We start from the raw sequence: 13,959 nt of genomic DNA, 5'->3' as shown, positions 1-13,959 counted from the left end.
TTTTCAAACAGTTAAAGGGCTGCTTGTTTCATGTTGGCTGACGTTTATTTGTTCTTGATATGAAACCTCCAAAACAGCTACTAAATGGACCTTGCGATGAAAGTATAAGATTGCTTTCTCAACTAATGTTTCTAATGACAAGAATGAACTTGTGCCTTTGAGCCAACATGGATGGGAAGTCCTTAAAGTGCTCAGAAAAATGGAAATGTGAACTTTTTACATTTCCATAACAACTGAGCAAACTCCATCTGCTGATGAAGATTGTGTGATATGATTGAAAGCTCCAGAGAAGCTTCTAAATAGACCTGGTGATGAGATTGTAACTGTTGTTACCAAGGTCAAGAGTGAAATTTAAACCTCAGATTATAAAACAGTTTAAAACAAAAGGTTTAAGCGGGACCTGGTGACAATATATTGTGAGTGTATTGTGCAGTATACTGTATACACATTATTTGTAGTTATAAAAATAATGTTTGTACTTAAATTATGCTTTTAATATAATGAAAAATAATACTTTTGATTATTCTGAGTGCATTGTTATTAATTTAACATGAGGCACTGTGCTGTTAGTGGGTTCATTTCTTACTCTATGTGGCTAACTTTACAGTTATTTAAGCACAGGGAAGGTGGAGTTTGATATGAAGTAATCCAGGGACAGGTTTCCTGTCGCATGGAGCTCCACAGCAACTGGAGCTGACTGATACAGACCAGCTTTCCAACCAGGAAACCCCCGACAGACGAGGAACTCCCAAACAATTAGCAGAACAGCGCTGTTTGCCTCATTAAGGGCTGAAACGTGTCAACATGATCTGAGCCTGTAATAACAGAAAACTACAGGAGAATCGATCATCTGGCCAGACAGTCTCTGAACACTGTGGATAAATCCGAGGAGAGACCAGAGCTGAGACAATGAGAAAAAAAAGGCTGGGGGGCAGAAAACACCACAAATCCCCCCGTTTACTGCCACGTCAAGTCCAGGCCACAAGCCACGAGATGTTCTTGGCCCACATAACGAGGCTCCTACTGGGTTACTGCAAGTCAGTCCCACAGAGCGGTTCTGTAGTTCACCACAGCTTTTGACATTTTATGTTTCTTTAGAACCCAGGTATTATTTCAAATGAAAATGCCTGAACAATAGCGCTTTGGAGACTTTACCTTAAGAAAAATGAATAATAGTAAAACAGAGGACAAGACGGCAATATATTAGCTCAATGACATGAGCCAGAATAATGGACTCTCTATTGCAGTAATCCAAGAATCTATCTAACTAATATTGTCATTCTGTTCCTCCATATTGTATTTTACACTTGTTATTTCTATCAACTCTTGTATACAACATCTACAGTACTGCAAGTCTTTCTGCCTCCTCTATCACTCTTACCCTTTGTTCCTTTTATCCTGTTGGGGGAGTTTTTCCTTATCTAAATCAAGGGTCGTGTGCTGATTGCAAAGACCTGAGAGACAAACTTCGTGCCTTTTTTTGACTCCTCTGATAAATGTGATCCATGTGGACATTTTATTGTTTTTACATTGTGTTAGAAAGATGTTGATTCAAATTTATTGTAATTTTGCAGATTACAGTGTTGTTGGTGTTGTTTTGAATTTATGTTGCAAAGTGTTTCTACTATTGTAGTTCCTTCATAAAAAGGTGAACCTATCATATTCACATAAAGTAATCTGAGTAGTAGTATTTATTGTAATATGAGATACTAAATAGTATTTATTACAGGGTCATTGCATTGCAGTATACTATATAATACAGATGTTTGTTATTTTCTGGCCATTCGCTGTTTTTAGAATGAATTGGCAACAAGTCATACATAGATGATGTGGATGTTTCAATATATGATGAACCATGGCTATATTTTCTTCAAAATATGGCTATTAACTATAACTGCTTAGGAGGAGTTTTTACTGCATCAAGTTAGGCAGATTCAAGTTTTCAGACAGGTATTACACACAGATTCACTCTCAAATACCTTTCTTATGAGCGTCTAAAGTTTCTGGTCATCAATTGCACTGTTCTGACATCTAACAAGGCCACAACACGCCATAAAAAAAGCATTTCGTAAGGCCTTTTGGCTCAGATCTGACTTGAGAATGCACATGTTTTGCTCATGTTACCTCACCATGGACAAAAGTCTTCGGCACACTACTGTGCAGTATAACGTATGGCTTTGGCCACCTCTTGCAGACGTTTCTCTGAGCCAAAGGGGAAGCATGCAAACCTCTCCAGTCAGCAAGTTTTATGGCAGCGTGGCCAGTCTCCATCTCCCTCAGCCTCAGCAGCACAGGAGTTAAGACTGCACCCTCCAGCCTATAGCTCCGGCTCGGGGCCAGACAGCATGATTCAGACTTTCCATGAGCAGACATGTTTGTAACCTGTGAGTGGACGGTGTGAAAAAACTGTTTAACAGAAAGGGGGGATTTAGATGAATATGAGAGGGCTGTACAAACAGAGATAAAAGACCAGATCAAAAACATCTGACTGTGCCATCTTCATTTATAAATTAAGTTTACAGTGGCGATTTAACAAGATGAGTGGGTTAAACATCACATTATGATTTCAAATTTAAGTGCATTAAATAAATAGCAACAATTAATGATATTGGACATATAGATCATTGCAGATTAAACTGCAGCCCACAAACACACCAACAGCCCTATTTACAACAAATACTTTGAGTGACAGTCAATGTCTCAGCTCTTTATAGGTCTCAGATATTGTTGTCTGAGTTTTAATGACCATGGCCAACAAGAAATTACAGTAACACCACACCTGACTGAGGCTATAAAGCAAAAAGTCGTATCAAACTCTGCCAAAGGTTTTAATGAAGTGAGAAGCCACATTAAGATTGGAATGCTTAGCAAAATATCCTTCAATTTGCCAATGAAAACAAGTGTAAATGGAGGCCCAGCTGTGCAAAAATATCCATTATGGTTATGGTGGCTTACTGAAATACTTATTTTTTTTTCTTTTTGCTTTAACTACACCTGGTTTGAACGTAAACAGCCTCAAAAGACGCAAGCAGTCGTGGCACCAGTCAGAATGTAATTACAAATTAAATCTCCACTGACACAGTGCTAGCCAGCCAAATATCCCCGCAGACAGAGCTAACAAGTGTTAATGTATTTACCCAGACTTTTCAGAGGAAGTGGCATGGGACCAGTCTGAGTTCTGCGTCTGCGGCCCAACAACAGTGTCTCATTTGCCATCGTCAGTAAGCTCAGCCAGATGATTCAGCAGGGGCTCTGGTGACGGATCAAAGCTGCTCTGTCTGCTGATAGCTGCTGCTTAGTGTTTCTTTATCTACTGCACTGCTTTCCTCCCTGGGATTTTCACAGAGCCAGGCGCTGTTTTTTCTTGCCCCGAGGAAGATCATTTATCCAATTTATTTCAAATCACCACAGAGCAGAGCACACGGCCCCGAACCTCTGTGGTGAGCACAGCGGCCCAGACCAGTGAGATCATAAAGTTTGTGCTCCTAAAATCCTGCTCATGCAGTCTCGCTGAGATAAATACAGCAGGGTCACAAAAAACTGCGTGTATTTTATCAGTGAGCTTTGAGCAGGCTTGTCTCACTCAGGATTTAAAGCCAAATATATCAAGTATATATCAAGTGGTGGACCACCAGCTTTCTTTCATCTAATTACCTCAGAAGTTAGACTGCAAAGAAAGCTTACAGCAATGAAAAGAAGAAACACGGCTACCACAAAAGTGTGAGAATTTATAAAGAGATATAAAACAATGTGTAACTTTTGATACCTCTTGTCAAGAGAAGTAGGAACTGCATCAGCAGTGATAAACCTTTCATCACTTCCACAACGATAACAAATAACGCAATAAAGTTAGTGAAAACACCTACCGAAGAGCTTAAATATCAGCATACTGACATAACCGATTTGTCATTTGATAGTTTGTCTTTTTTGGCCTTCATGTGTAAAAACACAATGTTGCAATGTTTGTGGCTTGTGGCATTGAAAAAAAGTGTGCAGTCTTTAAACAACACCGGGTGAGCATGCTAACTGGGTTTTGAAGGCCAAAATCCTCAGCTCCTGGCAAAGTGATCGGTGAGTCATGCCGTATGATATTGATCAAAAATGCTATCAGCACCTGCAGACATATTATGGTCATTTGTGCTGGAGCACAATAAAAACCTTATTGTCTATTTAATTAGAGGGCTGGATGGATTGTTCGCTTTATAATTTGTTCCATGTCCCGGATTAGAAAAATATTTTTGTATAATAATAAAAAAGTTTCACTCACCATCATCGAGGTACATCTGGTCCAGCTCTTGTGGTTCTTGTTTGATGCTGACAGCCAGTGAAGGGGGGCTGCCGTCCTCCTGCAGAGAGGAGCGCCCCCTCTCTGGCACTTTAGGGTGCTGCTGGGCGCTGGGGCTGGTGCTGCCGCTGACCGGCTGAGGGGTCATGCAGTGGGCTGGAGAGAAGGGCGCCTCGGGACCTGTGCCTGGGGTGGAGGGCTGCGAGGCTGGGGAGGAGGAGGCGCTGCTGGGTGGGTAGAGACTCGGCTGGTAGCGCCCAGGCGTCTCCTGGATGATGGAGACGTGCGGGATCGGGGACTGCGGGCCTGGGTGTTGGACTGCTGGGACGGCAGAGAGGCACTTGGAGAAAGGCGGTGGTGATAGGTCATGTAGTTTGGGGCTGGTGCTCGGGGAGGAAGAGGAGGGCAGTGAGGAAGGCTTTGCTGCCAATCTCTGCTGACTGACAGAGTAAGCTCCTCCCACCACACATGGCCTGAGGTCAGAGGTCATCATCGGGGTCATGACCTGTGGGGGGAAGTATGGCTTTGGGTGCAAAGACAGGCCAGGTCCACGTTGTGCGCACACCAGAGGGGCGTTGTAGTCGTCATGTGGCTCTGTCTTTATTGTTGGCACTGCAGGGGAAGAGAAAACAGAAGGACAAGCTAAATGAGTAAACACATATTCCGACCTTCCTGCAAGTGTGAGTGAGTGAGTGGGTTTGTGGCTAGGATACACACTGCCAAACAAACACTCTCATCAATGAGACTCTGTGTCTGGATCTGAGCTCTGAAAATATTCACAAAACTAGAAAAAAGAAGGAAAAAAGGGATGACTCATCAACACGAGAAACATCCAGCTGCTTCTATAATAAAAGGGTCTATTTTCTTTGGATTTTGCTCTGCTGCTAATATCCACTAAATGTGCGATATGAAATATGCAACAGCAGCTTCATACTCAGCAGGGTTTGGCAATTTAAAATAAATTACCGCTCGCTCATTGAGACAAAGCAAAACAAAGAGTTTAACTGGACGTGAACGCTGCTTGAAGTACAAGATGTGGCTGAAAAAGACAAAATGGTGGCTTCGGGGTGTTTGAGGATTGTGGTGAATGCACAAGCGAGGACCAATGCTGAGTTTAAATGAGGCAGGACTTGTTCTCAGTCGCTGTGATCTTGGCCACCCGTACAGATTCCAGCGCAGAACATGTTGGACACCACATTTTAAAATGTGGACCGTCAATCTGCTGCAGCTCATGACACAACATCAATCTTATATAACAAGCATTTCAGTGCAGTCGTGACCAAACGACAGCACGGCTCTGACCCTGAGCCTCATCACTGCATCACTAAACTGGATCTATTTCTTCTTTTCATGGCTGTGTTGAAGCTGTTTCAGATTATAATATGAAGCATGTGCTAGAAATCAGAGCTGAAGTATTAAATGACTTTATTCTTCTCTGTGATTCTTACTGCACTTTCTAGGCTTTTTTACTGATGCACGCAGTTAGTTCTTCTTTAACTGCATCTTTTTTTCTTTTTGTTTGTATTTTGTAGTTCTGTTTGTTCAGGGAAATCTCTTGAAAAAGATATTTTTAAACTTTCTGGGTGTACCAGGCTAAAAAAAGTGTCTAATTACACTAAAAAAGAATGAAACTAGGACACGTCATGCCTTACCGAAGCTTCCACTGTCAACAACTGTAAAAGAGGAACTGTGATGAGATGGTTACACCAACCGCAACCTTAAAATATCACATGCACCCCTATTTTGGGCCTGTTTGGAGGAAGTGTGTCTGTCTGCCTGTGGAGGATAGGCAGATGCACCAGCACAGAAAGGAGCAGAAGAAGTGCAAATGTTTGTCAAGCCACAAAAGAGAGCCTGCCCTTGGGTTTCCGGAGTGTGAAAATCAGCCGTGTGTGCTATATGTCCCAAAATAAATCTGTTGTTTTTGTACAAGCTGGTGTAACACCTGCTTCTGCTGCTGCTGTTGCAAAAAAAAAAAAAAAGGTAACATGACGTGATTATAAAAGTAAGAAAAAGTGAAATTCATTTGAATCTCACTATTTCAAAATTAGGGTTTTGTTCATATTTTCCACCTACGTTTTCACTCAATCTGCCCACTTGTTTTAAAATTTTCACTGACTTTCCCCTTTTTCCGTGAAGATTGGCAGACCATATTGTTCACCCAGCTAGCTTGTTGCCTTAATGGCGCTCATCCTTTAAGAGACACTGACCAGACTAGCTGTCCCCCTGTCTGTTCCCTCCCTTACGCTCCCTGCATCCAGAGGACAATGCTCCACTTTCACAGCAGGGCACTCCGTCGCCCACGTACAGGGCTGGGCCAGCTCAGTTGAATCAGAGCTTTGAACCACCCACTGGATGCTCGCTCCAACCCTGGAGCGCAATTAGCAGTGGTTTTTACATTTCAGTTGGTGGGTCAGTGTTTATATTTAGCTTGGCAATAGGTTCTCTATTCAAATAATATACTTTTCCCATGCCCCTTTCCCCACCCTTGTGTCCAGTCACTGCAGCGTTCATGTAGCTACAGGTATGGAAAAGAACAGATTTTATGGATTTTCTTTTTTTACAATGGAGGAATAATAGCATTGCTTTGTTCCTCCCTAGCAAACCACCAGACAAGGGAGAATACAAACAGTTTGTTCTCCTCTTCAGATGTAAACTGCTGGTGAAAATGTTTCAAATTAGTCTGGGATATGAAAGAGAAAGAGCAGATTGAGAGTGGTGAAGTGTTGGTCTGATGACAGGAAAGTACAAGAAAGGCAAAATAAGCAAGTAGTAGTAAAGGTTAGTAGTTAAAGGAGAGGTATTTTCCCTTTTTTTTTGACAGATAGTTACGACTCTTGTATGACGCCCTCAAATTGGAAGTTTTTCTGTTTCAGCAAATGTCAGTCTAACACTACTGAATCAGGTTATTTGGTGCAGCATAATTCATGCTCCACTACATGTTTGAATGACAGTATTTCTGGCCACATCCTCATCCATGGAATTTCATATCTTAAGACTTTTCTAACTTGATTTATATCCTGGATTAATAACAGTAGATACTGAATATCTTTAAATGTTCCAGCTGTAAAATGACAGCGAGGGGCAGTTCATAATATCTTGTCTTAATGGTGAATTTTTACTAAATCAAAAATCAGCAGTTTTTCTGTGTTTTCCATGGTACTCCTTCTTTGGGAGAGATGTTGAACCGACCACAACATCCAATCTCAAACTGTTAGCTGCTCATTCACTGTTAGTTAAGCTTAATTAAATAAACTAAATTAAGCTTAAGAAATAAGCTGTACATGCATATGAAATGGAGAGCTTTACCGCTGGCAGGAACGTAGGTGAAGCGCTGATACTGGCTTCTTTTCCTCTTGCCATTGCAGACGTAGAAGTTCACGTGGACGGGAGTTGAGAGTCTTTGGTTCCGATAAGGAGGGATTTCAATCAGGAGCGAATTCTGCAACACAAAGGTGACTTTTGATTAAACTTTTGAGTTATGAATTCTTATAGTTTATACTGGCAGACATTAAAATGGCTTTGTGTAGTTCAAATGTAATCACCAAAAAACATGATACACAAGCCAAGTTTTGTTAGTAATGTAATAAAGATACTAGAATGAATAGACAAAGGAGAAACTGAGCTACTTGACGACTTTATCTATCACTTCCTCTACTTCATAGATTCAATTTATATGCATACTAAGTCAATACATACTGTATTAAAGGCACAGACTTGTATTTTCCAAATATTAACATTAAATCAACATCTAGCTCTCTTTTCCTTTAAAAAAAACATAGACTGAAAGTAAAGTAAGTTGTGTGTGTTTTGGGTGGGGGGAGTGAAATCTGAAAATCTGGTTGTAATCCTAAACGAGCCACAAAGAGACCATGAAGTGAGGTTATAGAGAACGGTGGTTGTTTGCACAGTGAATAACTCAGCTGATGTGAATAAACTGAAGTCGGGAGTGTCCAGATAGTTTATTTCCCCAGCAGAGCTTCCTGCTGTCTGAAGAGAGAGTAAAGGTTCAGCTTGTGGCCATATCAGGCCCACATATGTGTGTGTGTGTGTGTGTGTGTTTGTGTGTGTGTGTGTGTGTGTGTGTGTGTGTGTGTGTGTGTGTGTGTGTGTGTGTGAGAATTTATATAGTGTGTTGGAGGTGCTGCTCAGTAGCCAGGGAGGAAGTCATCTGTCTACAAAACTGTGCTTTGGAGGACGGCTGGCCCTGACATGTACAGGTGAGAGCTGACACACGTTATATTAAATCACTACAGTCGTAAAGTCAAGTAAAGCCAGATGAGGCTTTTCTACTTTTCTCTTTCGCTGCAAGCCTTCTGTCCTTCAGAGAATTAGCTGATAAAAACTATGGAAACGGTTCACCATTTGCACCGTGTTAAAGTATAACTGTGTCCAGGCTTAACAGGAATATTTCCAATATTTCACTGGTTGCTAGTGTCCAAAATTATTCCTGAAAAACATGCAGGCTTATTTTCACCTGCTTTTGAAAATATTATCTGTGTTGTAAAAATATTTCATCCAATTGGGATCGTGTGGATCTCTAATTTGTGTAAAAAGCATGAAAATTACCAAAATTTGTGCAGAGATATTGAAAACTGACAAGAGTAATTTCTCTGATATGGAGGGAGGAAGAACAGCGGTGACAAATTGAACATGGAAGAGCATTTTTAGACTCCTCAAGACCATGTATCTAAGTTCATGGGAGAAATCGGACGTATCTCATTGTAAATAATTCATCATACGAATCTCCTCTCCTCTGGGTAAAGGTCAGTTTGTCCAGGTGACGGAGACGGTGAGGTATTCTGAATTTGTGGCTTGGTCTGTGTTGTGGTTCAACAGCAGAGGTTAAACTGGCCAAAACAGCTTCAGTGTTTAAAATGGGACCAATCCAGCAGACTGGGCTGAGTGGGGAGAGAGGGATGGAAGGAGGAGGCCCTTTGTCTATTCAAGCAAACAGATGTGTCCCAGCAGTTACTGTGTGTGTGTTCGTGTGTATGTGTGTGTGTGTGTGCATGAGGACACTGGGAGCAGGTGCAGCGCTTCACATATAGACACGCACTAATCCCCTCGTCTATCTCCCAGACTCCCACTACATCTCTCTCTCTCTCTCTGTGTCTCTTTCTCTTTCTGTTTCTCTCTGTCTCTCTCTCTCACTTTCTCTGTCAGTCCCAGGCCAAGACAGGACATACTGCCAAGCTTAAACTCCCACAGGTTGAAGGTTGAACTTTTGAAAACCTTTCCACACGTTTCAAACACAACACTGCTGTTTCCCCTGGAGAGCTTCTGCCCCGGGGCGAGAAAATCTACAGTCATACTACAGTTACACTTCTGTCTATGCATCTGTGAGTGTGTGACGGTGTGTGTATGTGTGTGCGTGCGTGTGTGTGTGTGTGTGTGTATGTGTATGTGTGTGTGTGTGTGTGTGTGTGTGCGTAGACCAATATATGTCGCTTTTACGTATTTGTTTTAATCTAACTCTGGTACAATACAGCAAACGGGAACATTGATGTTAACATTGTCTGTGGTGCAGAGAAGTGGTCGTGTGCACATCTCATCATACACTATATTAAGTCCAGGTGTGAGATTCAATGAATGGAATTTAAAAAAAAAAAAAGCTCCCAAAACATTATACTGTTGCCTTTTTTCATATTCAATTAGGTTTTAATCCAGTGTGCAGAGATACTCCACCACTTTCTTTTTTTTTTTTTTTACAATGCTGTATATGGTCCCTCACCAATCTAAATATAAAAAGACTTTTAAATCCAAATAAAATGAGAAGTGATCAGACATAAAAATGCTATGACTGGAGACAATTCAGATACCATAAATTCTTCGTCTTCATTAATCTTAGTGTTTGATTAGCTTTGGATCAGTGCTGGATGTAAACATTTCAATTTAAGTTAGATGAGATGAAATAAGATGAGGCTAAATTAATTTAATAGTTTAGTGGAGTAAGGAATGAGTGTATAAGGTGAATGGAGGGTTACGGGAATAGTGCAGTGATTTCCTGGAGTCTTATCGTCGCCATAAAGTTGCCAGGCAACAAGTAGTGACTCCAGATGTCACTTTGTGAGCCTGTGAAATAGTCTGGCTAGCTGTTTCCCTCTGATTCTAGTCTTCATGCTAAGCTAAGCTAACTGTCTGTCTATCCTGTAGCTTCATATTTAGCATACAGATTTGAGAGTAGTATCAATCTTCTCATTTAACTCTCAGAAAAAAAGCGAAAAAGCATATTTCCCAAAATGTCAAACTTTTCCTTGAAGCTAAAAATGAAAAAGGGCTATATCAAAGGACACCTTTTCTGCGCATTTGGATTCGTGACACCACTGTTACTGTGACTCAGTCTTCACCAGACTGAGCGGAGCTTCATTCATCCTCAGCTCACTTGATTTAGACATCCAACTTCAATGTGGCAATAGAAAAGTTTTGACGCTTAGTTCAGTTAAAATGATTGAAAACAGCTGCTTTTTCCTCACCGCTTTCATCCTGAAATGAGACCAGACTCGTTATAATAATAATGTCATATGTATTACTTACAGGCTTTGAGGCGTCTTTGTCAACCTTGGCCTCAGTCTCCCAGAGGTGGTGACCATCTAGAAGAAAAAAAGGAAAAAAAGAGACAGAAGAAGAGTTTTGTTATAACAAATCAGAAAGTTATCCCCCCGCTTGGCTCCCAACAGAAATGAAGAAATGGAATGAGTGTTGTTATTATTATCTGTTACATCAGTGATATATAAAACAGCTACGGAGAGCCAAGGGTATCGAAAACGTCATACTGTCTGACCCACAGCTCATGAGCTCATATCCTCAGTCTAACTAACCTGAGACAGAAAGGAGCGAGACGACAAACTCACAGAGAGACAGACACAGACGGGAAGAGAGAGAAATCTGATGCAATCCTTTTAAATAAAAAAACTAGTCATACCAAAGGGATGAGCGACATCTTTTGTGGACGAGAGAAACCTTGACTTCATCGCTGTGTGGAATCCCAACATGCTCGAGCAGCTGGTGGGCTCATTAATACAGAACGACTGGAAACTGACAACTTGCCTCAACGTTCAGACTTCTTATTTCTTATGTTCTCATAGGAATCTTTCTGTTATCCCCATATAATGATGGTTAAATGGCATTGGTATTCTGGTAATGTGCCTTTTCTTTCTTAAATTTGCCACAATAAAGAGGTTTTCCCATCAGGCAATAAAATGGGGCATCATATGAGCTGTTGTAAAACACAGGCCTGCTAAAAATACTGAGCAAGTTTGATATGTCATTCTGCCCAATGAGGTGTGAGTTAAACTATATTTTTACCAATTTGTGTGACACAGAAGGAAACCATTGCAATTTCTTTACACCACTGACTCATTAACAAGGCTGTAAAAAGACATTAAATGACTGTGAAAATGACTTTACGTGGAAGGGAAACTGCCGTTTAAAGAAAAAAGGTTCAGCTTTGGCCAAATTTCTTGAAGAAAATTAACTTAGATATGTGCCGTGTTGCTCAACAGGCTGTCTGCAGTTTGATAAGTGGAGCGTTTGAATTGAGGCAGACAGCATGCCGCAGATGGACGAGGTACTGCTCGCTGATGTAGAGAAGAGTTGTGAGGTGGCAGAGATGGAGGAGGTGAAGCTTGGCAATGACAGCTTCTATTATGTCTGAGAAGACACAGGAAACCTGCACACCCTCTCTAACTTTTTCTTTACTTTCTCTCCCTGTCTGTCAACTGTGGATTGGATTTTAAGCTGCTGGTCTCCAGAAGGAATTATCTCATTTGTTGAGTATCACCTCAAAGACAGGGGCCTCTCTATTTGAAAGGGAGAAAAACACACAAGCCAACAAATAAAAGAAACAACCAAAAAAACACTTTTGAAGCCAGATTTCTGTCTCATCAAACTTGCGAGAGCTCTGAAGACAACACTGTCAGTATACCAAAAACCAATAATAACGCATTGATCAACTGAACACTGAACTGTTGACTCTGAAGCATGTTTTCAAAATCACTAAAATCAAGAGGCTGCATAAAGACCTTTTGGAGTGCACTTAATTTTGTCACTTTTCCAGTGCACCTGCTGAGAATTAGTATGTAGCATGGAACTGGGACACAGTTACGGTCCAAGTATCCAAATTTTCTGACAAGATTTTCTCCAGACCTCTCTCTCGATGATTTCAAATAGCACCGGGAGGCTTTTTAATATGATATCCCTGCCCTGTTACCATTTAAATGTTTCACTGTGCCTCAGACTATCATTCGTTATATGCTAGATTTTAACGAAAAAAAACCCGTGCCACTTTTCAACTAATGTTTTATATGAGAGTCAATATAAAAGCATACATGAAAGTGTAGTAAATGACTGCACATACCAAGAATTTGCCTCAATAAAAATCAAAATATTCAAGTATCTCAAGTCAAGTTATCATGAATAAAATGCTAAAGTTCACAGTGTAAACAGTACATGCATTGTGCAAATATGCAAATAATATTAAATATAGACTTGCAGTAATGTAACGCACCATGTTAAAAAAGATGGGTTGACTTTTATGTTAAAATAAAGATGCAGTGCAACTGGAAATAGGAAAACTTAGAATTACAGTTTACAATTTCATTTAGCAGACGTTTTTATCCAAAGTGATGTAAATCTGAGAGCAGCACTGAGCCGCAGACAAGCCAAGTCTTGCAAACAGTTCTACCACCTTAACTCAGAAGAAATCACCCAAAAAATTGAAAAAGCTAAGATAAATGGCAAAGATAACAAAGTTAAAGCTAACTAAAACAGAAGCACTGCCTTCTCTGGGCATCATCCTGTAATATGACTGGCATGCATGCACACACTCACACCAGTGCGTGGTACTGTGAATCAAACATGCAAACTATTGTTGCTCCATGTAAACAATAGAAATGAAAAGGAAAACAGTTGTCATACGGGAAGTTGGACAGGATCCTTGGCAGAATAACTGCTGCAAGGATGTCTCCAAATAAAGGCCACACTACCTCCAATGGTGTTTTAGTTTCATGTTCTAAAGGTATATATTCTAACATGTTAACAAGCCAGAGAAGGCTTTTCTTGCTACATTTGTCTTCATTTTTTGATTCCTAGGACATCAAGTCATAGAGTTAAACTGCAGTCAGCAAAAGTGAGTCAGTCAGAAAACTTTGACTCTGTGAATTCTAACTCAGCCAATGAGATTATTTCTTCCTCCAGGGGTCTGACTTTAAGAATATGTTATACAAATAAAAGTTGAATCGATTTCTCTCTCCCTGTCCATCCCTCTCTGCCTCTCTCTTCCTCCTCTTGGGGAACTTCTCCAGATGGGAAGCTTTCGAGGACGATGTCTATCCACAGGAGGTAAACATGTTTTTCAGATCTTCCTCTAAGTCTTCTCTTTACTCTCTTTCTGACTCACACACGTCATTTTCACATCAATAAAGAGATAGAAGAATGAAACCGAACAATTTGTTTTCTGTGCCCAGTCACCTATTGCCAGGAAACTTAAAAAAAGGAACCTTGAGAAGCTGAATGCGTGGGATGCCTTTGTTTGAAAAGAGTATACCGGATAATTGATAACCACAGAATGTTCCAGAGTTATAGGGCAACATCTGCACAACGCCTGCACTGATCCAATGAAAAACTTCAGCAGCAGTTACTCTCCAGCTTCCCTCCTACCAAATTTCAGCGAG

General features: G+C 40.7%; 1 protein-coding gene across 1 annotated transcript in view; it reads right to left on the bottom strand.

The window, feature by feature from the left end:
• nfatc1 (nuclear factor of activated T cells 1) overlaps nucleotides 1-13,959 on the bottom strand; it is a 40,108-nt gene that overhangs the window by 6,831 nt on the left and 19,318 nt on the right. The window contains exons 7-9 of the mRNA XM_062435896.1: nucleotides 10,823-10,878; nucleotides 7,595-7,727; nucleotides 4,268-4,897 (exon numbers count right to left, since the gene is read on the bottom strand). Of these exons, the coding sequence (XP_062291880.1) occupies nucleotides 4,268-4,897; nucleotides 7,595-7,727; nucleotides 10,823-10,878 (819 nt within the window). The remainder of the gene's footprint in view (nucleotides 1-4,267; nucleotides 4,898-7,594; nucleotides 7,728-10,822; nucleotides 10,879-13,959) is intronic.

The sequence above is a fragment of the Scomber scombrus genome, chromosome 16 (genome assembly GCF_963691925.1).
Source record: "Scomber scombrus chromosome 16, fScoSco1.1, whole genome shotgun sequence".
Taxonomy (NCBI): Eukaryota; Metazoa; Chordata; class Actinopteri; order Scombriformes; family Scombridae; genus Scomber; species Scomber scombrus.
Note: the sequence above shows the minus strand (reverse complement) of the source record. Positions and strands in the feature narration are given on the sequence as shown.